Raw genomic sequence first — 25,116 nt, forward strand, 5'->3', positions numbered from 1 at the left:
AGAGAAAGGGGAGAAGAAAGTGAGTGAGAGCCCTAAATAAGGACAATGTATAAAAGTTAGACTTAGATATTATCTTTAGGTTAAAATGAGAGAATGCTTTTAAAGTTACGTGCTCTATTGAGAGAAGAATGACGATAATATTTCTTTCATACTAGGTTTATTCATTCTTATAAATATCTTGATGTGTCCAAGTTTAACCCTTGATTTTCTAAACCCATTCAGTGTAGTAAATTCTTCCAAATAGCATCTTTATATTGCTCCAAGTATTTAGTTTATTTTGCTCTTATAATTGTGTATGTGTCATTCATTTACTGGTCTAAACATATCCTTCTAAATTTACCCCTAAACAGACACCTAGTAGATTCTCTTTTCTCTTTCAACTACCAACCAACTCCCTTTTTTCTTGGGTTTTATGATTAATTGGTGTTTGGTGATGGAAAGAATATTTGTTTAGTTACTTTTAAGGATTATAATAGGGATCATCGTCGGCATAGAGTGTTGAAGAAATTGTTTGCTTATCTATTAAATAGTACATACATACACATACACATACACATACATACATACATATATGTATATATATATATATATATAGGCAAAAGTTTTGGATTCTTAAGTTTAGAGCTGGATTTAATTTCTTGAGATCAGTTACTTGTAGAGATTACCTGTCCATCCTTCCGAGTTGAGATGAATCATTCATCGGATAGATAAAGTTTGTAAGTCATTTTAGATGTAATTGAAGCCAATAAGGGGAACATTCTGTGATACTCTAGTGTGTCATGTAAATGTTAGAATTCACCAGTACTTACAAAGAAACATTTAGTTGATTGAATAAGCAGCTGTTGTCTTGAACCTCAAGCTAGCTGCATAGTGCCGCTTGAGCTGACATCCTCAGTTCATCAGAAGATGCAACCAAGACTGTTCCGTACAGTACTGGATTGTATAATTTTGGATGTGCCGACTGAACCGAACTGTTAAGCTAACGATCAAACATTATTCTTCAACTGCAATTTCCTTGCATGGATCCACTTCATTCTCACTGTATCTAATTCTTACTTGCTATAGTTTTATCCAAGTTGGTATCTAATTCTTACTAGTAATATATTTGCTCAAATCATTGTCTTGCTTCGGAGACAAGCCACTAATTTGTATAGTCCTTGTCATAGAGTTGGAAGGCAATTTGCCATCTTTTTTCATTAAAGTTTTATGCCCATGCGCCATGACATAGCCTGCAAACGTGTTGGCCCTAACTTGTATGAAATGAATACGTTAAACTCAAACTTCTGCATTTTTTTTTTCTTTTTACTTTGCAACTCACATTGGCTGGCAATCACCAATCAGAGTCTTTTAGTCGTCTCATTTGTAAGCAAACTGCCAGCTGACAGTTTCTATTGCTACAAGAGAATGCATATTTAACTGCAAATAAAATATATTTCCTTATTCTACTGGTGCTGACACACAATGCAAATATGAAATTAATTCAGAACAGACTAGTTTGGTTAGATCTTGGATGAGCCATGCGGGATTCAATATATTCGTCAATCAAGTCTGTTGAAATTCGATTCAATAACCAACCACAACAGATCAGATTAAGTCCATCTCCAAGTGGAAAATGATAAAAAGGAATGAAAGAAAAAGATTAATAACATGTCTCAAACATCGAAATCTATACATTATCTGCAAAGACTGCAATCAACTAGTCATGTTGACAGTTTACTCTTTTACTAATTACATCATTGGCAAATTAGGGGAAAAAAAAGAAAAAGAAAAAGAAGATGTGATGAATGTACTTGATTTAATCTTAAGAACTAATTGCCTGCTGCAGGTGGTTTAATGCCTTCTGGTAGTTCAAAAAACCCATAAACCAGAAGTCAAAATTATCCACTGTCACTATTTCTATGTACTTTTGAGATGGCTTATACACATTCTCACTTTGATTCACTCTCTTTATCTTCTTCACTGGTATCACTACCTGCACAAACAGAGAGAGACACAGAGTTAATATAAATATTATGATTTATGCTAAATTAAGACAATCTTATTAGTTTATGAGTAATTAATAAAAAATAATTACCTTGTAGTGGATTCTAGCTGATTCCCCATTTGGAGAAGGGATTTTGATTGATCTTTCACTGCAGAAGGCAATTTTTTCGGTGGAGATAAATAAGAGACCGGCTATAGGACCAGCTGTTGTCGATAAATAACATTGACAAGTCTTCAAAAGCCTCTCCCCTTCTGCAACATTAAATAATTTCTTGAAAACTTTGCCCATTCCTCCTACTTGAATAATTCTTGCACCCAAACTCAGCTTCCCCTTCACAATTTCAGTAATCTTTGGTCCCAATCTCACTGCAAATAATTATTAAATCCACAACCATTAGTATAAATTTTATGCATCACTAACAAATTAACTATAGGGGTATATCAAGAAACTGAATTTAATTAAACTTACCATGCTCTCGAACTCCAGTGGCAAATCTGTCAGCTTTTTTAATTCTTTTTAGTAGAGGATATGCGTTTTTGGACCCATTAGCAGGAGATGGAACGATTTGTTTGCCTCCAGATTCATCTGGTACTTCAGGCAAAAACCGCATTGGCGAGTTCTTCACTGGATACTTTGTTGAGCAAATTGAAATTCCCATAACTTGTTCCACTAGTGAGATCGTCTTCATATTTGACAGGTTGATATACAATCAAAACAAGCAGCTTATAGGAAAAGCACTTCTGCAAATTAAAGCTGGTGTTGTAGATTAATTGTTGTTTGATGAGCTGATAAGGTTGATGAGACCTTTGTATTGTGCAAGTGTATTTAAAGGCATAACTGATGGTTAGTTAAACTTGCTTTTTGGACATGAGTCATCGATGACTCATCCATGAAAATAAAAGGCACACACAGACATTGACTCTTAGAAGGTACTGATAGGCATCCATGTTCATGGTTTTATTTATTGCTTTAGGAAAAGAGTTTTTAGGCCCCATTAATTCTTTTGCAAAATTCTCCAAGTTCATTAAAATAAAAAATTATTAGTGTCATGTTAAAAAGCTAAGCAAATGGGATGTTTCAGTGTATATATATATATATATATATATATATATCACAAAATCTGAAATGCATGCATGTCCATGATCATATGTGATGGTATAATAATATATAAAATTATTTCAAATAATTTCATTGAGTATATGCATTTATTTTATTTAATCCTTTGCCATGTTTTCAAAGAAAATCTTTGTAAAATCGTAGGCGGGTCTCAATCCCATTAAGGAATATTAAAGTAAAATAAAATAAATTGGTTGGTTGTTAGTTGAGGGAGCTTTTCATGAATCATGATAATAAAATTAAATCCAAGTAAGCACCACGTAATGCCTTTAATTTAAATATTGCATCCCCCAGTTCTACGTGGTGTGTTGATGTGCGATTGTTGCTTTTCGAGCTGGATTTTCATCTTTCTGACGATGGATTGTGAAAAACCTCTTTTCAATTATATGATCAGAAAATGACTTCACCCTTAATCAACTTGGTCTTGCAATCATCAAGTTGACTAATTACCAGCGCTTTAACAAAGTGATTGAAAGGTTGAATTTCTACTGTATTGATTAATTGGTCAATTAAAGAGAAATATTATCCTAATCATGGTGAAAAAGTAGGTCACCATCTAATCCCCCCCCCCCCCCCCCCCCTTTTTTTGTATTTTAATTTTTTAAACAATTTGTTACATATGAAGCAAGCCAGTGCATTCTTTAGCATTAATTCAAACATGATCAGCTGCATGCTTGTGTTGAAGTCACGGAAAGGTCGGCTTTGATAACAAGGTAAGATGTGCTCATATCATAATTGTGGATAAGGGAAAATGATACATCAACATGTCTCCAAACTTTAATATATATAATAAACAAATGCTCAACATTCTTGACGCCAAAATCTTGACAAATTGGTGTGTGAGCTATCAACCAATTTAACGCGAGTATTTGAATTTATTTTTATAGGGAAGTGGTATTTGCCTCTACTGAAAAGTAGAGGTGGCAAAAATTGGCGAACACAATTCGACCTATCAAGCACTTGCAACTAGAAAAATAATTAAGGGCGTCAGAATTTTTTTTTGTGTTAACCCTCCAACGCTTAAGTTAGTGTCATGGGTTTACCAAAAAAAAAATGTCTAATTATTTGTGTAAAATGAACAAAAAAGAAAATAAGCTATAAAAAGAATCCTCTCTTTTTGAAATAATGAAAAATGAACGAGAATATAGAGGGTAAAAAATAAAAGGATAAAGAAGAAAGATTCACTAAGATTAGATAGGGAGTTGAGTGGTTTCAAAATTCAAAAAGTCTGTTACCTCTTGAAGTACTCTTGGAGTTTTATAGGGATCAAAATCCCTTCCCATGGATTACGGCATGGTGGGTTTTGAGGATAGAGTTTCACCTCCCTCTCGCCCTTAGATTATGGAACCTTGGATTTTGAGTATAGGGTTCAATTCTTAATTTTTTAGAGAAGATAACTAGGAGTGGTTTTGATTAGGTTTATCCTTAGTTTAACCATCCACTCGTTTAAATCCTGCTTACGGGTTTCTCTTTGGTAGTGATTTATGGCAAGGCAAGCACAATAAAATTATGAGTTAAGCCTTATTATGGTCGTCCTATTTTATCACCTAATAGCAATGTGAGCATAATAAGACCTAAATAAAGCTTTATTATGTTCATCTTATTTTATCACCTAAACAAACATATTAATTGATAATAACATAATGTTGGTAACTTCGAGGCAAACGTATTCCCACTTCACCGACTGTTAGATCATTCGAGGGTACGTATATGTAGAACCTTATTTGGACTTAGACAGTCTGTGTGATGCAAGTGGACTTGATCAAATAAACATGATCCCAGCAAAACATCCTGACAAAAGGCTGTCGGCACTTTTTTTCTTTTTGAACGGAAAGATTAAAAATTAAAACAATTTGGTAATTTAAACTAATTTATACCCAGAAAATTTTGGGAGCTACTTTTAAAGTCTCATACTTTTAATTCGAATTCAGCAGTACGTGTTTTTGAAATTTCAGAAGCAGGTCGATGGATGCAAGTAATCATAATCATATATTTGTGTCCCTTTGGTATAAATGTTTCTTCAAACATAGAGTTCCTGTTTTTACCAGTAACTCTATGTTTTGGTCAAAATTAATACAGCCAACAGAAATAATGTTGAAGAATTGAAGATTTCTATTACAAAATTCATTCATTAATAATTAATATTTTTACAGAAAGTTTTGTGACGTATTAAAGCTCAATTTACTCACTTCATAGATCATATGTACATATTCTGATAAGCCAATTTATAATCAGTCAACTGGTAAGTGACTTGTTCATCATCCATTTGCAGCTCTGAGAGATTGCCTGCTGAAGATATTTGAAAGCCTTTTGATAATTTAGAAAACCCATAAACCAGAAATCAAAACCGTCCACGGTATACACTTCAATATACTTTTCTGATTGCTTCTTCATATTTACGCGTTGATCTACTCTCTTTATTTTACTTAGAGGAATCAAAACCTGCACAAATTAATTTGCCAATACATATTACAATTAATGCTAGAAAGTAAGAGAAAATTCAAATTAAATTATAATTGATCATGTACCTTGTAATGAACCCTAATCAATTCTCCACTTGAGGAATAGAATTTGAGTGATCTCTCACTGCAGAAGGCAACTTTGTTTGTGGAGATAAAGAGGAGGCCGGCTATAGGACCTGCTGTTGTTGACAAATAGCATTGGCAAGCCTTCAACAAATTTTCTCCTTCCTTAACACTAAATAATTGCTTGAAAATTTTCTCCACACCACCTACTTGAATAATTTTAGCCCCCAAGCTCAGTTTCCCCTTCACAGTTTCCGTAATCTTGGGCGCCAGCCTCACTGTACAACATATATCACAGCAAATCATTAAGTACATTTTATTTGTATAACAAAACGTTAATATATACTAATGTTATTAACTTTTGAATGTAACATGCAGTGTAACGTATATAAATATATAATTACCATGTTCTTTGACTCCAGTAGCAAAATTATTTGCTTTCTTCCCTAGCTTACTCATTCTTTTGAGAACTGGTAAGTGCCTCGATGGCGTCTCATCAACTGGAATCTCCATAACTGAACTGTTATGATTCGTTCTCGGAGAAATGTTTTGTTGGTTATCATATATAGATGAAACCTAGTTCAAGGGTTTTTCCTCTTGGGATTGAATTTATATATAGCAAGTGATGGAATCTAGCTTTTTGTTGTATATGAATCACCACCTTAGCATGAACAAGTATAACGTGGCATATGCTAAAGGTCGTGTGCATATGGCCGCTTTAAAGTAATTAATTGAAAACAAAGTTATCATAGAAATTAAAGTTAGGTAATTGACGTGGTCTTTTAAATAAATAATTAAGATAGTTAGATTCTTGTATGTTAACTAAAGTTTAATTTAATTCTTGGTGTGCAAGATATCATCCTCGATGATCAAACTAAGACAAAATAATTTGGTAGCCGGTCTGAGTTGGCGAGGCTAATTATAAATAAGCGTAAAAATTTGCATCCATTGATTGATTTTTCTTCAATATTCCGCAAATGTAAACAAAACCTTGTCCGAATTCTATGAGCTGGCATTGAATCAATTTCATTACATCATGAGTCCTAAGACCTCTTGTATCATCAGACAATCTTAATTACCGATTAATTAATTCAATTGGGACCAAACATACTTCATCATTCAATACTTAATTTGTCTTTTTTGTTTACACGTGTCTGTTGTTCATTGCTCATATTTTGTTTAATACTCAGCTCATTATTATGATTTACGAGATAAAAACTAACAATATATTAGAAATGTTCCAATTTAGAATCTTAAATTTGTTAAAGTCTGGAAAAACTATATAATTTATTAGTATAATCGCATTGTACTACTAAATTGTACTGTTTAATAACTTTTCCACATTTTAATAAAGTCAAGGATTTATGTTGTGTGTGTGTGTGTAACGACACGTTATTAAAGTATGCGATTCAATAGCGTGTCCAGTCGAAAAAAAATGAGGGCCCCGCACATGAGAATAATTATATATATGTGTGTGTGAGGGCATGTGTGTTTGAAAAATAAATAGACTATTCTATAAATGATTGTTCGAATTCCTTATCTAATTTATGTTAAAAAAAATGACAGGCGTTTTACAAAATTAACTATACCATTTTTCCAAATGGGATCAAGTAAATAAAGTAATTTGTGAAGTTGGTAAGCTTAACAAGTAAGATGTATATTGCATCCTTTTTATTTATTGATTTTTTGGTTCTTGTACCAACTACATGATGGCGTGTCACTGAAACTTTCCGAGGTGGCATATCAGCTTTGTGATGGATTCAAGTTCTCTTTTTATTCTTAGATAAGAAAAGGAAGACAAAAGGCCATTTGCGAAGCATTCATGTTGCACCAACCAACTTATCAATAAAAATATCACAATCTAAAGATTTCAGGGTGATTGCATCAGACCATAAAGCATGACTACTGATTCTGGGGGCTTGTTCTAATTTTGCTGACTCATTATGTTATAGATTGACTTCATTGATTTTAGGCCAGTATTTTGATACACACGTGAACTATTCAAGTATAAAATATATTAGCATAATAAAAGATGTATTGATGTATAAAATATATAGATGGTAGCAGTATTTGACCTTAGAATCTCAGTGTGCATTGAATCTTCTGAATCTAGGGAACTTGTTGAAATTAAAAAATTAAATCCTGTGATTTTTCCTCTCTTTTTGTTTCTTTGGTGAGTCAGCCAAATATATATCTGACTCATGAGTCATACTTAACCTCGAAGGAAAATCCATATTAATATTTCTGGCAAGTTTCATACAGTTTGAGAGAAATAAACCACCTTTGAGAAAAGGGCAGTGGAGCTTTTGGTTAATTCATTGGTCAAAGGAAAGAGCTTGCTTATCACATTAGATGATTCTTGATTCTGACGTGTAAGTGAATGGGCAGCAGGCTGGCCACCATTAACAATAACGCTGCCTCGCCCTTTATGTTCCATCTCAGCGGGAAACAATAAGCACTGCTTAAAGCACTTTAATTTCCCTCATCAAAGTCATCTAAAGCCGGTTCTGAAATCTGAATCTCTGCTTACACTAGCTAAACAAAAAGGCTATTTCAACTTTTTGATGTTTGTGGTAAAGAAGATTGCCATATCATAGCCACGTCGGCCACATATATTGCTCACTTGCCTAAGAATATTTAACTCAAGTTTTCTCCTGGGCAGCAAAGGCACTTTTTAAGTTTTGGCTGGGGAGAATTTACGAGAGTTTCTATGCTATTTTGAGGGGGAAACAAAATCTTGACATGGGTGTTTTTTTAAAATTGTTATTCATTCATTCATTATTCGTCACGTGCGTGTATCATTACGATTTGTTGAATCATGCACATGACAAAGATTTGAATGAAAGATGAGCAATGAAGCAAGAGCACCCAAGAATTTTCTACAATGGAGATTCTATAAGCTGTTGAAGGGATGCTGACGTGCCTAGCTACCTGGGGTGCCATCCCTTTGCAGAAGTTAGTTTTAAATCTCTGGATTTAGTTTCAACAGGCTGACTGATGAGCTTATAAAACAGATTAATATATCCTGTAGGCCAGATCGCGTATCCGCTTGATTGTTGTTATCCAGAAGAAATACTCCGCGTTATGATCTTGCAAACATCTTGTAAATTTTTCGAAAGCTTAATTAGAAAAAAGGCAATTGCTGCCTTTACACCCATCTTGGCTGAAACATACGTAAACTCTGTGTGTTTACTGTTCTTTGGTGATCCTATATCTGTTTTAAACTAATTGATTTGTTTGACTCGTTTTACTGTATTTCCTGAATAATAAAATCATTTGAGTCTCTACAGACTTGACTGTAGTAAGCAAATTAAAAAAAAAATCTAATTTAATTTGTACACTTCAGCTCTGTCGACATTGTTTACAATTTGCACACCAACACCATTTGAGGGCTCGCGTCCTGACGCACTTGAGTTGTTCTACACATTTTTACCACTACAGATACCAGTTATTGATGGCTGGCTTAGAACATCTAAGTATCTAATTTAAAATATTAATTAATATTTTTAATATAGTGACTCATCCTAGTTATAATGCCCAAGCTTTCTTTTTAATAGCTAAGTGAATTGATATTATTGCACACAGCACAACAGTTTTAAGCCTCAGCTACGTGTCATTCACTCTCTATTTTCTTTTTATGCTTATTCAAGCATCCTTTACTCGTATACTTTTGCTCGAAAGGAGACTAACTCTTCAAAAATGCTGAAGTAGTTATTCAATCTTCTCGTGTTTTTGAACTCATTGCACAGTCAACATAAGTCTTTTGAAGAAATAATGAAAAGCATTTCACGATCATAATTAACAAAGGTTTTACATTGATTGTAAGCACATGTACATATATGTAAAATCTGATGAAGTAATCTAAAGGGAAAACATATTTCTAAGTCAACTAGTAAGTGACTTGCACATCATCCGTGCAGCTCTGAGAAATTGCCTGCTGAAGATATTTGAAAGCCTTTTGATAATTTAAGAAACCCATAAACCAGAAATCAAAACCGTCCACGGTATATACTTCAATGTACTTTTCTGATTGCTTCTTCATGTTTACACTTTGATTCACTCTCTTTATTTTACCAAGAGGAATCAGAACCTGCATGCACAAGATTGCCAATAATTAGTCCGTATCACTTGAAACAAAAGATACCAATAGAAACCCAAATGAAAGAGATATCATATTTGAGCAAGTACCTTGTAGTGAACTCTAATTAATTCTCCCTTTGAAGAATAGAATTTGAGTGATCTCTCACTGCAAAAGGCAACTTTTTCTGTGGAGATAAAGAGGAGGCCCGCTATGGGACCTGCTGTAGTTGACAAATAGCATTGGCAAGCCTTCAATAATTTTTCTTCTTCCTTGACAGCAAATAGCTGCTTGAAAATTTTCTCCATACCACCAACTTGAAGAATTTTTGCCCCTAAGCTCAACTTCCCCTTCACAGTTTCTGTGATCTTGGGCCCCAGCCTCACTACAATCATACACAGATTAAATGCATTTAGCACACTTCTAACCTTTACCCCAAAAAAAATTAATAGCAACGCTATTCGGACCCAAAAAAAGAGGAAAAAAAAAAGATTTGACAAAAACAGTGATACACCAATGTCGATTTACTCCCTTAAACCATGAATAAAAAGTAAATTGGCATCGATTTATGACTGTTTCTAGTAGCGCTCTGCTATATCTCTTTAGCATTTATAAAAATTACCGTGTTCTTTGACTCCGCTTGCAAAATTATCGGCTCTCTTCCCGAGCTTGTTCACTCTTTTGAGAACCGAATCTACTTTCCCTGCAATATATTAAAACAATCGTGTTACTAAAAGAGCTTCATTCCAATCTCTCTTATATACATACAGTTAGCCAGAAAGAGCTAGATAGTTACTTTGTTTATTAGTTGGAGACCCATTTGCCAAAGAAGAATGAATGCCGTATTGGTCATGGGTACATGCTGGTAGAAGTTTCATCGATGACAACTTCTGAACTGAGTATGCTGTTGAGCTCACAGGAATCTCCATAACTGCTGTGGTATGTTTGCAGCAAATTAAAGAAATGCTATAATGTTAGTGATGAATTGTCGAAACGTTCCAGCAAAGTGTATATATTTATAGGGAATTAATAATTAACAGTATAGCAAAAGAGTGAATCTAGCTTTTTCTTGTGTGAGTCATCCTTGGTTCATCAACATGAATAAAGGGATGACATAACGGATCTCAAAAGATTGCTCTGTAGAAAAGGTGTGTGAATGGTTTCTTTAAAAAGAAAAATATTTGTGGAAAAGTGGAAGTGTTCGTTTGAATTGTTAATTTTTTTAAAGAAGACCATCAAAGGACAGTTAGATGGTTTGTTAATTGAACATATACAAAGCATAATCCTTGCAGGGCAAGACATCATCTGATTAAGTAATCAATATTTCCTGTAATGATGTAACTAATGACAGAATTATTTCCTAAAATTTTGACTATGTAATCGTTAATTCAAGGTGGCAGATTGATTGAATTGAAGCGAAGAACAAGCTTATTTTGTTTAATTTATTCGTGGCCACATTTTCCCTAGACATAATTGAATGGAAGGGAAAATCATACTATTTTTGAAAATGGGTTCAAGAAAAATAAAGTAATGTATTGTGGGAATTTAAGTTCGGTAAGCTTTAATTTACAAAACCGCAACAACAAGCAACATGCACTTCCTACTTTTTGTAACGCCACAAGTCCATGACGGATTGGCACTTTAAACTTTTTCCAAGGTGGCATTTCAGCCTTGTGATGGTGGACGCAAAGCTCTCCTTTCATTCTTAGATAAGAAAAAGGAACAGGAAAAAAAACAAGCATTTGAATATATGACACATATGTTGAAATTGAATCAATCAACTTGCTGAAGATATCATAATCTTCATAGACTTCACTTTTAATGATGTTAGACAATATGTTGATTGCATCAGACCATTAAACGTGGGAGCATTTTTAATTTCCATGGCTCTCCCTCTCGGTAATGCACTCGGTCTAGTAACAGAAGAATACACTGATCAATGATAATAATGATTCTTTTGATAATTCTTTTTGTTTCTTTGGTGAGTAGTCAGTTATAGGTAATTGATCTCGAAGGATAATAAGAATTCCTGAAACTTCCATTTGAGAGAAACAAAACAACTTTTGAGAAAAGGGCAATGAAGCTTTTATTAATTGGTTGAAGAAATTAAAGAGCCTGGTCATCGCATTGGCATTCTTGATTCTGAGGTGTGAGTGAATGGCCAGTAGGCCAGCCACCGGTAAAGCTGCCACGCCCTTTTGCCGAATTTAAAGCATTTTCATTTCCTTTAATTCATATACAAGAATAATCCAAGGCCGGCTTTGAATCTTTGCTTACTCGTGGTAGCCCCCAAAAAACAAAAGAAAAAAAAAGTTCAGTTCTTAACTTTTTAATGTTTGTGGGAGAGAGGATTGCCACATCATAGCTACATCGGCCACTTTGCTCACATGTCTAAGAATAAGTCAAGTCTTGGAAAGCAAATTAACAAGAGGCCTTCCTATTTTCAGGGAAAAAAAAATTCTTGGCAGGCGAAATTGTATATAACCCTTTTATTTAAGAAGTCTAAGAAATGTAATTTTTATTGTATCTTATCAGATCATAAAAATGGTATATCAAAGAATTTCTCCGCAGCCATGATATATTTTAATAATTTTCATTCACATTATTCTTATCTTGGCGTATAATCTCAAGTTTAGTAAATAAACGGCAGGGAGGAGGAACTTATTGGAGAGTAAATGATGATCATAGCCAAACTAGCTAGGGAAATGCTATATAATTGTAGTTTTTTTTTTTTTGAAAAAAATATTACAAAGGATTGAGTGATGAAAAAATAGGATATAATCTAGAAAGCAAAATATCACAGTCAACTGAAAATAGTTACTAAGTTAATAATATGAGTTTAACCTTTAATTTATAGGCTATGTTGAGGTGTTATAATTTTTAAGGTACAACGGCTGTAGAAAAAAAAATATCACTATGATTATATAATATATGGTAAATACAACTTTTAAATAATGATTTTGACAAAAAAAGAAAAAATATTATAGGTTTTTCATAATACAAGTTGGAGATAAAATCACTTGCTTTCTAAGCCCTAGTAGCTAGTGCATATCAAAACTTTAATATTGTACTTTAAAAGTTACATCAAACCAGCCATCATACCAAACAGAATTTTATGCTAATTTTTTATGAGTAATGATACAGCCACAAACTCTTGTACAAATTTATTTTGTACAAACTGACTTGGCATTAATTCATTGGTTGAATGAAAATATAAAATAATAAAAACAAATCATGTGGGCCAAGTGATATTTAATTCAACCAATCCTATTATGCCACGTCAGTTTGTACAAAATAAGTTTATACAAGAGTTTGTGGCTATATCATTACTCATTTTTTATATAAGTTAGTCCCTTGGACTTCTATACCACAAATCCTTTATACATATTACGAGGCATGACTATTCCACAAAATTTTCAAAAGGAAATGAGACGGAGAATAGTTTGTAGGGCAAATATGAGAGTTTATAAAGATAATGGGGTGCTAAGATCATTGATATTTTAGCCAATGATTTTGGATAAGTACTAAACTGAGCTTTTGGAATAAAAAGATAATATGTAATTACATCCTAACTACACGCGTTGTGCTGTTATTAATTCACTATTATTCTGTTAAGAACGTTAAAAATTTACTGATGTCTTGCTGATGTCATAAGGGTATCAAAGACATTTCCAACTGTAAGGACATTAAAGACATTTCAGGTTGAAACTTAAATGTTGCGTTTTAGGGAAATAATTAAAAATTAAAGAATTAGGAAATTAAACCCTAAAATCATTATTGTTGGCTTCTTATTTTTCAATGCTTAAATTACAAATGGTAAAATTATCTTTTAAACTCTTGGGAGTAAAATCGACTTTTAACTTAATTTCTTTTAAATATTAACGTTTTCTTAACAGAATAGTAGTGAATTGATAACGGCGCAAACATTTGGTAGTAAAATTCACTTTTCGGCAAATTATGGTATTAATATGATATGTCAGAATAACTTTGGTAATAAAATAATAATTTTTTTTAAAAAATTATAAAATTAATACATAGTACGATTCTCCTTAGTACTAAATCCAAATTCCTAACCGATATCCTCATTTGTCATATTGCCACTTGATTCAACTTGTCGGGGACCTTATTTTGGAAGACTGCATTAATTATACCCAATTCTCCCTTTTGTCATTTCAGTTGTCAAGGACCTCATGTTCATTTCGAGGGCTTCGACAGATAATCTCCAACAGCAAGGAATGATAAGCTAAGGAAGGTTTTGGAACCTGTCAAAAATATGTTGTTTTTGAAATGTATTTCATGCCCTCATTGAGTGTAAGTTGGCTAAGAAAATATGGAAAACACGCCCTTACGATTAAGGGTAATGGTGCAAGGGACTGGGGTAGGTTTCTGATAATTGTATTGAAGCAGGAAATAGGCTGAAAATCTCCTATGACTGTAGGATTAGGCCATTACATATATCAAAGGATGAGATGGATATAATGATGGGTACTCTATGAACTAATTGGTATGCTAGAAACAAAGCAATTTTGTTATGTTCGCTCAGAGAGGTACAATTCAAAAGATCCAAAAGAACCTTTCATCAATAAGTAGGATAATAAGGCTGAGAATATTTCTTTTGGGGTCCTCAAAAAGAAGAAACCTAAACATATAAACCAACTGAATTTCCATTATTATCTAGAGCAATCTAAACAACTCGAAAACTACAAAATCTAATAACATAGAAAATTGAAATTGAAAGCACCAAAATGGAACCAAGCCTTAACTTACCTTCCTCACACCACAAGACACGAGAAGGCTCGTAACAATAGTCATCAGCATTCTGAACACAACCATCCACCAGTTTTGCATCTTGAAAATTATATCTTTCCCTTTGCCCTTGCAACATACTCTAAACCACCTCAACTCTCCAAATACGAAGCCCCAACATTCGTAACCACTCTAATCTGGCCTTGTCGCAACTTTTCCACAACAAATTAAAAGAGCTCAAATCAGATTTCTTTTTCAAAATTATTACGGAGGGTGTCAAGTTTGGGTTAGGCCATCTAGAGAAGAAACTAGAAAGATAGCTAGATAGATGCTAACGATAATTTTTTGTTGATGTCGTATTTTTGCACGTTTATTTTCTTAGACAACATTTTGTTTAGGTTGTTTGCTGCTTGACCTTTTTAGCATTATCTTCTTATTTTGAATTGAGTTACTGTTCATTGCAGCCTCTCCATTTTAGGTGTTTCTTCCTTTTTATTTTCAATAAATTTTCCTTGTACCATAGAGGTTTCCCCACAAAAAAAAAAAAAAAAGATCACTATAGTATCTAACTATATTATGGTCACACTATACCAACAAAGTGTTGGCTCTACTGGCAATGGAATCCCCTTAAGTGGTTTGACTAGGTTTGCTTCCTAATTCGAGTCGCAGGGAAATCGCCTTTGTTGGGAGAACATGTGCCTCTCGATTCGAGCAGGGACTTCTAGTCTGGGTTGTGGTACGAGTTTAAAGGTGCCTCTCACAGTTGGGGTCCTCCCCCGAATATCTCGTGGTCAAAACCAAAAAAAAAAATATTATAGTCACACTATCAAGGAGTTCCTTCGTAATTAATCTTAAAAATTTCATCAGAAAATGTAAAACATCAACTTCCTTAAGTCTCTTAAGCAGCGTTCTCTTTTTCGACAGCAGCTGGCTCATTCTCAGCTCCTTCAAGCTTCTTGACGACCTCCTCCCCATCTTCTCCAGACTTTATCTCTTCAAGCTTATTCCCCGCCACAGCGGCATGTTCTCCAGGCTTAATATCTTCAAGCCCATTTCCTGCCGCAGCTTGCAGCATTTACTCCAGACTTCAATCTCTTCAAAGCTAGCCTATTTTTAATTGGTTAAAAAATTATCTATGAAAAAGTTGAAAGATTAATGTTACTAAATTAACCAAGCTATTTTTCAGTTAGTGAATTCTAATCGTAGTTTGTTGTATTTCTTATAATGCAGGGTTCAATTAAAATTGTAATCTAAATATGAAAATATTATTTTTTCATATGTTTGGATTTTGTTGATGTAGAATGCATATATAAATCCAATGTTAGATCATTGTACTAAATTAAGACAAAAATACTTAACAGTGAAGATAAATATTTGATATTCAAAAATCTCTAGTCTTCAATATAATTGGCTTTATTTAGCCAATGGATAAAGATTGTTAACAAATCAAATATGAAAAATTATTTAATGCCACAATAATGACTCATAAAAACCTATAATCCAAGTATGAGAGTAAAACTTAGATAATGTTGTCAGACATTTATTGCACCTCATTACCACATTATTGTTCAAACTCGCTTATCAGTCATAGTACATTGTTTCAATTATTTATATTTATTAAAAAATTAAAAATATAAATGATTGCATTTTTTTTTTAATACCATGTTCCAATATTATAATTTCTTTTCTATTAAAGAACTAATATCGTAATCAACGCGGCATGCAGATTAAATACTAATAACGATGTGGTTTCATTTATTTAATTGGCATAGCAAGTTTTATGAAAGTGATAATTTAATCTACATAAGATTCTGAAATACAATTGTTTAGTTTTTTTTTTTTTATAAGAGTTAACTAAACATAATAAAGGTAAAAGAAATTTAGCCGGGAATCAACAGTAGATTTCATATAAGTTAAAAAAAGTGATGATAGAGTTATAAATTATTGTACAAATTTAATTATTTTGTGTAAATTGATGTGATCTAAATTTATTGGTTAGATGGAATGTAAAATAATAAAATAAATTAAGTGGACTAAGAGTTGTTTAGTCCAACTGATTGAATTATGTCACATCAATTTGTACAAAATAAATTTCATTGTACAAAAATTTATAACTTTATATCTACTCAAGTTAAAAGTAAACAAATGTATTGTTTGTTTTTTAATTTAAAGCCTGAATTTAATATTTTTTCAAATACCATTTTTATTCAGATTTCAAACAAAAAAACAAACGCAACATACCATTAGGATGTCATTTCTTTCCCTTCAAAAGATTCTCATGCCCTTTTCTTTTTATTTTCTAATTATGGTACCCATTTTCAAAAATAAAATTTATGTGAATTTACTCATAAACCCTTTTAAGTCAATTATAAAGAGCACATATGTTAAGTCAAACTTCTGAACCATTACCTAGTGCCTCAATCCTCAAAAGAATTTTTATAACTCTCCTCCTCTCTAAAACAATGAAAGACATTTTTATTTTTATCATTTTTTTTCTTTTCACTGAAGTCTAAGAAATAAAAAAGGGTACGAAAACATTTCAAGATCCAGGTCCAATTTTTCTCAATAGGTATGTTTATATATATTCAAATAAATTATCTCCTTTATCTTCAGAGCCATTTTTTTTTTTGAATTTAGCATCAATCATTTTTCTTACAAAACAATTGAATTATAAGTTTTATCTGTTGTGATCCCCTGAATTATTGTAATTTTGTGTGGCATCTTGTAGTATTTGATTAATTCTATGCCTTTTCTCCTTTTAGAATTCACATCAAGTTTCTTGTGATCATCTATAGTTGTGAAATTATTAGGATATTCAAAATGAATGAAATGATTTAAACTATAGAGTGAAGAGTTGATCATGTAACCTATTATTTGGAATAATATAAAAACTATACAAATAGCAAATGTAATACAAAGAAAAATGATATAACGGTTTTAACGGTAATTTAAAAAAATAATCATGAATATAACGACAAAAACAATAAACTACAATAACGAACACATAAATAATTATAAAGATCAACATATTTATAGGTATATAACGGTTTTAACGGTAAATTAAATATCTATAGACTTCGAAAAACAACAAACAACAAAGTAGTAGAGACAAAAATAATAATTAAAAAAAATCACGAAATAACGACATAAACGGTAAATTATAAAAATAGTATTAATATTATATTATATGTAACATATAACAATTCTTGAGTTGTAACTGAAATCTAAAAAATAAATGTTGTGGGTCCCAATAGAATAGTAAGATTATTTTAAGGTGTGTGGAGGACCATAAAATTGTATAAAGAAGTTTATTATGTATATTTACAATTATACTTCTCCGAACATATTTTTTTAATACTTTTATGACAATACCAGAATTTTGGCTCAATAGGGGGTCACAATAAAATAAACTAAAAACTGTTGAGGCAGTAACATAAAAAATGTAAAAACTGGGGGGAGAAGATGTAGATTAACATATAAAAGTGTAAAATTCATTTATCGTGAATTGTTTTTAGGCATGGACCTCAGGACTCATGTCTTGGTAAGAACTTACTTCGTAATCGAGATGACAAGCAAGATGATTATGGCTGATTTACATAATTATATATTTATATTAAGCCTTAATAGTTGATAAAATGAGAATTTTGTTCTTTTGCTTCAGCGTAATCTACACTTAAACCATAGTCGCGATGATAGTGTCTTATTTCATTTTATTTTAATAATGTTTCCGCATTATCCTTCTTAAAGATTTTTCTATATTATTTGCACATGGTATTAATTACTACCATTTACACATCTGTTTGCTTAGACATAATCCATTAATTAATGCATGCTTGCTTTATCATTAATTCATTATCTGTGTATTTTATAATGTTGTAGTAATAATATATAAACAAGTTATAAAAATTGGTCGTGATGTTTTTCTTTGGAATCAGGCAGCAATGAGGAAGTTGAATGCGGAGATGGGCTGCTTACCTTCAGAAATCAAGTTCAATATACTTTCCAGGCTACCAGTTAGGATGCTTTGCAGATGCAAATCAGTATCCAAAGACTGGCTCCAGATAATATCTGATCCTTATTTCTTAAAATTACACCAAGAACAATCCAAGAGAAACAAACAATTGCTATTACTGAACCAAGGCTTGGGTGATGACGAAGATGACACTAGGCCACAATTTGTCCACTTCTTGGCTACAAGCTTGGAAAAAGAAGTACATTTTGGACTTGGGGGATTTATTTGTGGTTATGTTTACATGATACCATCAGGACATGACTTGATTTGTCTTATCAATAGAGGCCATTTCCACATTTTTAGTCCCAGCTTTATAAAGGGTATCAGGCTCCCGCAAGCGAAACTTTCGAATTGTTTGGAAATGGATGCAGGGTTTGGCTACATTCCATCGCAAAATGAATACAAGTTGGTCCATATGTTTGATGTGAATCCAAATCCTTTTGCATACAGCATAAAATGTGAGATTCTGACTTTAACTGACGGGGGCACGATTGGTGCTGATGCTTGGAAAGAAATTAAGCAAGAGTGCCCTTTTAAGGTTAGTGGTTGGGGTGTTCTGGCCAACAATAAGTTTTATTGGATTGTGTCTGTGGTATGTACTCCTTGTGAGGAACAATCAATCGTGTCTTTAGATTTAGAAACTGAAACATTTGACTTCATCCCTCATCCGCATTATGTTTCATATCTTGAGGGTAATGACATGTTCTTGGTGGAGTTAAAAGGGCAGTTGTGTTTCATAGACACTTTTGCGTATCCTCCTGTGACTGACATATGGGTGTTGGTGGATCCCGTAAGAAAGATTTGGGTGAAGGAGCATCGAATCGATTTGACTATGCTGCAAGGATTTGACGATGAGCAAACACAGGTGCTCATTCATGGATACGAAAATGGAGAGCTAGTCATTAGCTCTCAGCAGAAGAGTCTTGAATTTTACGATACCAGAAGGAAAATCTTCAGAAAAGGCGAGGATTTGAATTTGCTGTGGCATACTGGGATATGTCTGTACACTGAAAGCTTCTTCTCACTTGGGATTGTTGACTCTGGATTGTGAGTAGAAGACGATCGTATTGGCAAACAAATATCGACGCCCTTTGGAATATGGCGGCATGTTGACTCTGGATTGTGAGTAGAAGACGATCGTATTGGCAAACAAATATCGACGCCCTTTGGAATATGGCGGCAAACTCGCATGTTCAAGACATGAAATGATTGTCACATCTAGTGTCTTCTGTTCTTGTTAGGAGCCTGTGTCTGTGTTTATGTTGTGAACTATTGCGCTGTGTTTATGTTGTGAACCTTTATGTATTAAGAACTAGTTATATAAACTGATCGTGTGATCTTTATCCGACAGAGTCTAATAAAATTCCGAGGGCTTTATAAGCTGAGTTTTGATGTGGTCTTTATGTATCGCAGTCTTAGATATGTGTCGCAGAAGAGCTCTGTTAAGCTTTTGAGCAGCTAATGTACTTAAATTAGAACCGGAAGTTTTGAATTACTTTAAGAAAGTACATGTAAACTTTAAAATAAAAATTTAAAATACCCAATAAAAGATTGATCGACATGGATTTTTTTAGATTTCTCTAAATCGATCGCAACAAAATCTTTAACAATACAATCGCGCATAACTACTTGGAGACACTGTCACTTCAACAGCTTCCAGCCCCAAAAATCGGGCACTACAATGACTACACAAAAGATACAAATAGAAAATATTTTCTAATAAGATAATGACGGCTGCGGCAGAGTGAAGGCATGAATGGATAAGCATCCGCATGTGGCTTTTTCAACAGTTCCTCAGTCTCAGACAGCTAACCACCACACTTCTTAGATTGCAATGTAACTTCAGCAGTTGGTGACGTTTACACAGCAAAGCAAATAGCCCCTGACCTCGATTTTGAGTCGATTCTCTTCCAAACAACTGCCACATTCCAAGGTCAGTGTCTATAGAGTTTTAATCAGCTTCTCAAAATGCATCAAGCTGCAGTCGCCAAAACCAGTAGTAAGTACAGCTCTATTTGATTACCTCTGAGCAGTTAATTTTTCCATGAACAGAGGCTTAAATCAAATATACCAAGAATCAGGCAGATATTAGATGCAGGAATTCAACAAATAGTTGCAATCATATCGTAGGCCAAAATATGAGGGAATTGTTATCATGCACCTACAATGTGAAGCTATTGGTATATACTTAAAAAAAAAATGTAAACAGGATAGAAAGGAAGGAAGAAGTTAAGATAAAGAGCCAAACCTAAAGAAGTTTCATTCTGATGGAATGTGTATTTACATTGCCTTAATCACATCGACCACTTTCTCCATTTGCATTGCACGACTACCCTTCACCAAAACAACATCATTAGACTTCAGTCTCTTCACAATTTTCTGTGAAAGGATTTCTGCATCATTAGTGACTACAATATAATCAGTTTTAATTAAATTCATATTCTCGGCAGCTGCATGAAACCTGTCTCCAACAAGGCCAATTAAATCTATACAGGCATCACAACAATAGCTTAATATCTTCTCATGAGACTCTCTTTCAGTCGATCCAAGTTCTAACATGTCCCCTAAAATGACAACTCTTTTACCATTGCATGCAATGTCTTTTAGCAAGTCAATGGCAGCTCTGGTGCTAATGGGATTGGCATTGTAAGCATCATTGACTATCTTGATGCCACTTCTGGATACTAGAAGCTCTGACCTCATTTGCACAGGAGAAAAGTTGGACAGGGATATCCCAACTTGAGCAAGAGAAACTCCAAACAGAGTAGCAACTGCTGCTGCTGCACATGCATTGATAGCCAGATGCAGACCAGGACTAGGAATCACAAATTTCACCCTGTGAATATGATCATGCAATTTATTAATGCAAGAAAGAGAACTTTATCTTGTAAGTATACTGAGAGAAAAAATTGTCTCCAGTATAAGATAAAATATGATGATAATCCCTATAGATATGAAAGAAAACCAAAAAAGAAACATACATTTGTTGCAATAGCATCATCCTCCCTTGTGGACAATAAATAATCACACCCAGAGTCCCAGCAATAGTTGATCTCTCTCTCTCTCTCTCTCTCTCTATATATATATATATATACTGTCATTCACAAACTTAAAAACAAACACGTCCTTAAAACTTAGTTGAGGGACTCGAGAGTCCAAAAGATTATTGAAACTTATATTAAAAGATTGTTCAACATTTAGGAACAGATCAAGTGCAAAGTGCTTCTCTGCCTGATATAGTATGCTCCTTAGGTCCCAATCAGAAAGCATCCAATAGTTTCAAACAAATGGAATTTCGATTAACAATTCTGGAGCTGCAGTAAGAATAAGATGCATATAGCATATTTGACCTTTAAGAAATTTCCATGTGAAATTTGAATTAAAATTTCCAACTAAAAGGACAATTCAAAATTGTTTCAGAATATTGATTGCAAATCCATGTCAATACTTCCATTCAAATGAGTAGACAATCATTCAGCTGGGAGAAGGTTAAAAAAAAGAGTACTTACATCTCACAAGTTTCATCCAATGGAATCTCAACGAAATGAAATTAATAAACTGCGTGAACTTGACAGCTCCTATATTTGGAATAACTTACTAATTCAGACGATCTATAGTATTTAAAGAACTTACGTTACTCTCTCTTTTTCTAAAACAACTTGAACTCCAAGACCTCCATTTGCAACTTGTGCAGCAACCAACCGAACGTCACACCCCCTTCTCCAGCCAAAGAACACCTAATAAAACCAAAGAGAAACTATCTTATGCATTGCATTTTTTTTTAATAAATTTTGAATGTAAACCAAAATGAAGCACAAAGGATAACTAATTCGGCTTGTCCTTCCATTACTTGAACAGTACAACTGCACTGAGTACTAGGATCTAAAATTGCCACCTCATGGCACCATTGCAAAATCTTTGACATTATAGTACTTTCTTCTTAGGTTAATTAAAACATAGACATGCTGTTACTGTCAGAAAGGATGGCATATCAGGTCAGAACAAGAATCGAAGCATTATCACAGCAGAACATGAGGCCGCCTTTATAGCAGTGCCATTTGAGAATGTTCTACGCCATAAAAACCTTTTTCCAATGGTATATGGATTCATCAAGTGTGTCTCAAAGTGTATCATATACCCCGCCCCACCTCCTCTTTTTCCACCCCACCTCCCACCAATTTCTTAAGTAATTATGCACACTACAACACTAGCTTTCAAGAATAACTCAATCGAGATAACTACTTATCCACTCCTTAGTTACCTTTTTAAGGATGGAAACCAATTCAACTTCCAGTAATCTAGTGCAACTAAGACAACACAAAAACTCCAAAATCTAAATCAAAAGCCATAATTGTACACAAACCCTAACATACCTTCCTAACACCGCGAGGCACAGTAAGGTTTGCAACCAGAGGATCATCAGCATTCAGAACGCAAACATCCCCCAGCTTTGATTCCTGAAAAATCTCCCCCTTGGCCCTTGCAACATCCTCCAAACTACCTAAACTCTCCAAATGTGAATCCCCAACATTCAAAACCACTCTAATCTCCGGCCTCGCCATCCTAGCAAGCTCCAATATCTCACCCTTTCCACTCATACCCATCTCCAAAACAGCAATATCAATAGCCCTATCAATCCCAATCAAACTTAAAGCAACGCCAACCCTGTTATTCCAATTCCCATAACTTTGAAACACATTAACACCCAAGCTCTCAAGAGCCAGTGCTATCATACTCTTCGTTGTACTTTTCCCTACACTACCAGTAACTCCAACCAAGACACCACTAAACCTACTATTTCTTGCATAACAAGCCATATTGACCAATGAATTCAAAGTGTTAACATTGCCATTACCTTCAACTTGAACAAAACCCTTGTCCCAGTTGTTGCAAACTTGGTTCCCAATAACGCCAACGCAGCCTTTACCGTACAATTCGGGGGAAATAAACTCGTGGGCATCGAAATGCTGGCCGGTAATGGCAAAAAACCACTGATTTTTGTTGGGTGCTAAGATTCTGGTGTCCGTACAAATGATGCCAGGAGGACCCCATTTGAGTATTTTGCCATTGACGGATTCTGCAATCTCATTGATGGTCCAAATTGGTGAATTTGATGGGCATCGAAAGGTAGTCTTGGAAGTACAAGCGAGCGTGTGAGGATAGATATTGGAAGCCATGTATTCAACTAAAGCCGTTTACAAGCATGGTCGTTAGCTGCTTTCATTTCGCAGCTGTGTCATTTGGTACAGTAAATTGTTGGGGAAAAGAGTTAAGTCATTCGCAAATAAACTCCTGAACGCGCCACTGGGCCTTGACCGAACTGGTTGGGCTGCTGTCTTCGCATGCAGTTCAATTTTCCCATAAAATAATGGTGGGGGTGGGGATTAAAAACTTATAAACTCTTCTCTTTTATAAAATATAAGTTGAGTAGGGACATTCTTTTTTTGTGAGGATTATTTTATCTAAATATGTTGTTTGAGGAATTAAATAGAGCGACCATGATCTCCTCCAAGAGAAAGTGAGCAAATGGTTGAGCAGGTCACCTCGACCAGGTGCTATGAGGTGGAGCAGATCACCTCGACCAGGTGCTATGAGGTGGAGCAGATCACCTCGACCAGGTGCTATGAGGTGGAGTAGATCACCTCCACCATGTGCTATGAGCTTGACCAGATCACCTCAACCAGGTGGTCTAAACTTGAGCAGATCACCTCGGCCAAGTGATGACCAGGAATAAAGACTCAGTTAAAATAAACCACCACAAAGCTCCTCCGAAAAATCAGGGCACGAATTTGATCAATTAATGGTTATTGTCACGATCTAAGGCCGTGGGTGTGGGGTATTTTAAAAAGACCCCGAGAAAACCACGTGAGGAGGGCTCTTTTTCTCTGGATCTGACTGAGAAATTCTTTCTGGATACTCTATTTTTACTTTTCTGCAAATTATTCAAAAAGCTTTTGGTTAAAAAGCAATGTTTATTAAGCCATATGAAAAATGGCATATTTGGTTTTTCCTGTAAACCCCATAACTGACTTGAGCGTTGGAGGGTTTACGCCGGAAAAACTTCCGGCACCTCTGACCATTCTCTGTAATTTCAGGTACTTATTGATCGTCAGCTTGAAGATTATATACTCATGAATGTTCTGCTCATAGTCAGAGAATATTCTTAGAGATCAACCAGCAGCTTCCCACCAAACAAATTTAATGCTGATGCAGGGATCTGATATTGAGTCTCTAACCAATTGGTTTAGATTTCGGCATCAACATTTGGCGTCTGTGGGGATCGATACAAGAAGCCAATTTGTTATCTCTATCAACTTTCATCTAGCCAAAGCGAAGGCAAAATATTATCATGTGTGAATTGAAACAACTTGTCTTTTATTTCTGAACTCACGTGAAAGAAGCGAAGCGAATCGGTAAAAAACTAACCCAATGTTGGCATTTAGAAGCTTCAGGTCGGTAAAATCTGTCACATATTCATCTCCACTTGTATTTCCAATTAAATTACTGCAATTACTTTCAATTTATTTGTTTGTGTGCATGATATATTGCATCAAATGATCAATTGTGATTTGGCTTTCATGAGCATGAGAAATTGATTATAGAGGATAGATTTAAAAAAATACATATACTGAATATATGAAATCATATCACAAAC

General features: G+C 34.1%; 5 protein-coding genes across 6 annotated transcripts; 1 reads left to right on the forward strand and 4 right to left on the reverse strand.

Annotated features, from left to right (window-relative positions):
* Positions 1–1,532: 1,532 nt before the first annotated feature.
* Positions 1,533–2,788, reverse strand: LOC18043204 (GEM-like protein 4). Its single transcript, XM_006437579.2, has 3 exons — positions 2,453–2,788; positions 2,075–2,349; positions 1,533–1,972 (listed from the first exon to the last, which is right to left on the reverse strand). Exons 1-3 carry the CDS (start codon positions 2,670–2,672, stop codon positions 1,802–1,804), a joined length of 666 nt encoding a protein of 221 aa, XP_006437642.1. The 5' UTR covers positions 2,673–2,788; the 3' UTR covers positions 1,533–1,801.
* A 2,481-nt stretch (positions 2,789–5,269) lies between these two features.
* LOC18043205 (GEM-like protein 4) lies at positions 5,270–6,193 on the reverse strand. Its single transcript, XM_006437580.2, has 3 exons — positions 6,030–6,193; positions 5,629–5,903; positions 5,270–5,542 (listed from the first exon to the last, which is right to left on the reverse strand). Exons 1-3 carry the CDS (start codon positions 6,136–6,138, stop codon positions 5,336–5,338), a joined length of 591 nt encoding a protein of 196 aa, XP_006437643.1. The 5' UTR covers positions 6,139–6,193; the 3' UTR covers positions 5,270–5,335.
* A 3,262-nt stretch (positions 6,194–9,455) lies between these two features.
* LOC18043206 (GEM-like protein 4) lies at positions 9,456–10,677 on the reverse strand. The gene is made up of 4 exons (XM_006437581.2): positions 10,500–10,677; positions 10,326–10,406; positions 9,814–10,088; positions 9,456–9,715 (listed from the first exon to the last, which is right to left on the reverse strand). Exons 1-4 carry the CDS (start codon positions 10,630–10,632, stop codon positions 9,515–9,517), a joined length of 690 nt encoding a protein of 229 aa, XP_006437644.1. The 5' UTR covers positions 10,633–10,677; the 3' UTR covers positions 9,456–9,514.
* Positions 10,678–18,390: 7,713 nt separating this feature from the next.
* On the forward strand, positions 18,391–19,512 carry LOC18043207 (putative F-box protein At2g02030). Its single transcript, XM_006437582.2, has one exon. It carries the CDS (start codon positions 18,391–18,393, stop codon positions 19,510–19,512), a length of 1,122 nt encoding a protein of 373 aa, XP_006437645.2.
* A 494-nt stretch (positions 19,513–20,006) lies between these two features.
* Positions 20,007–23,789, reverse strand: LOC18043208 (UDP-N-acetylmuramoyl-tripeptide--D-alanyl-D-alanine ligase). Of its 2 annotated transcripts, none has more exons than XM_006437584.2 (4): positions 22,835–23,789; positions 22,095–22,198; positions 20,710–21,297; positions 20,007–20,379 (listed from the first exon to the last, which is right to left on the reverse strand). In XM_006437584.2, the coding sequence occupies exons 1-3, from the start codon at positions 23,636–23,638 to the stop codon at positions 20,742–20,744; spliced, it is 1,464 nt and encodes a 487-aa protein (XP_006437647.1). In that variant the 5' UTR covers positions 23,639–23,789; the 3' UTR covers positions 20,007–20,379; positions 20,710–20,741. The 2 variants fall into 2 exon arrangements, with proteins under 2 accessions (XP_006437647.1, XP_006437646.1); XM_006437583.2 differs by having other exon boundaries at positions 20,007–20,439.
* Between the last annotated feature and the right edge of the window lie 1,327 nt (positions 23,790–25,116).

This window comes from Citrus clementina, unplaced genomic scaffold (assembly GCF_000493195.1).
Source record: "Citrus clementina cultivar Clemenules unplaced genomic scaffold, Citrus_clementina_v1.0 scaffold_4, whole genome shotgun sequence".
Lineage (NCBI taxonomy): Eukaryota > Viridiplantae > Streptophyta > Magnoliopsida > Sapindales > Rutaceae > Citrus > Citrus x clementina.

Coding starts and splice junctions, on each gene's coding strand:
- LOC18043206 (XM_006437581.2), bottom strand. CDS start 10,632: ATGGAGATTCCTGTGAGCTCAACAGCATACTCAGTTCAGAAGTTGTCA. Junction 10,089..10,325: donor AAGCGGAGTCAAAGAACACG/GTAATTTTTATA, acceptor GTATGATTGTAG/TGAGGCTGGGGCCCAAGATC. Junction 9,716..9,813: donor TAATTAGAGTTCACTACAAG/GTACTTGCTCAA, acceptor TTGTGCATGCAG/GTTCTGATTCCTCTTGGTAA.
- LOC18043204 (XM_006437579.2), bottom strand. CDS start 2,672: ATGAAGACGATCTCACTAGTGGAACAAGTTATGGGAATTTCAATTTGC. Junction 2,350..2,452: donor CACTGGAGTTCGAGAGCATG/GTAAGTTTAATT, acceptor AATTATTTGCAG/TGAGATTGGGACCAAAGATT. Junction 1,973..2,074: donor CAGCTAGAATCCACTACAAG/GTAATTATTTTT, acceptor CTGTTTGTGCAG/GTAGTGATACCAGTGAAGAA.
- LOC18043207 (XM_006437582.2), top strand. CDS start 18,391: ATGAGGAAGTTGAATGCGGAGATGGGCTGCTTACCTTCAGAAATCAAG.
- LOC18043208 (XM_006437584.2), bottom strand. CDS start 23,638: ATGGCTTCCAATATCTATCCTCACACGCTCGCTTGTACTTCCAAGACT. Junction 22,199..22,834: donor TGCCTCGCGGTGTTAGGAAG/GTATGTTAGGGT, acceptor TGGTTTTATTAG/GTGTTCTTTGGCTGGAGAAG. Junction 21,298..22,094: donor TTAGAAAAAGAGAGAGTAAC/GTAAGTTCTTTA, acceptor TCATATTCACAG/GGTGAAATTTGTGATTCCTA.
- LOC18043205 (XM_006437580.2), bottom strand. CDS start 6,138: ATGGAGATTCCAGTTGATGAGACGCCATCGAGGCACTTACCAGTTCTC. Junction 5,904..6,029: donor TACTGGAGTCAAAGAACATG/GTAATTATATAT, acceptor TATGTTGTACAG/TGAGGCTGGCGCCCAAGATT. Junction 5,543..5,628: donor TGATTAGGGTTCATTACAAG/GTACATGATCAA, acceptor TAATTTGTGCAG/GTTTTGATTCCTCTAAGTAA.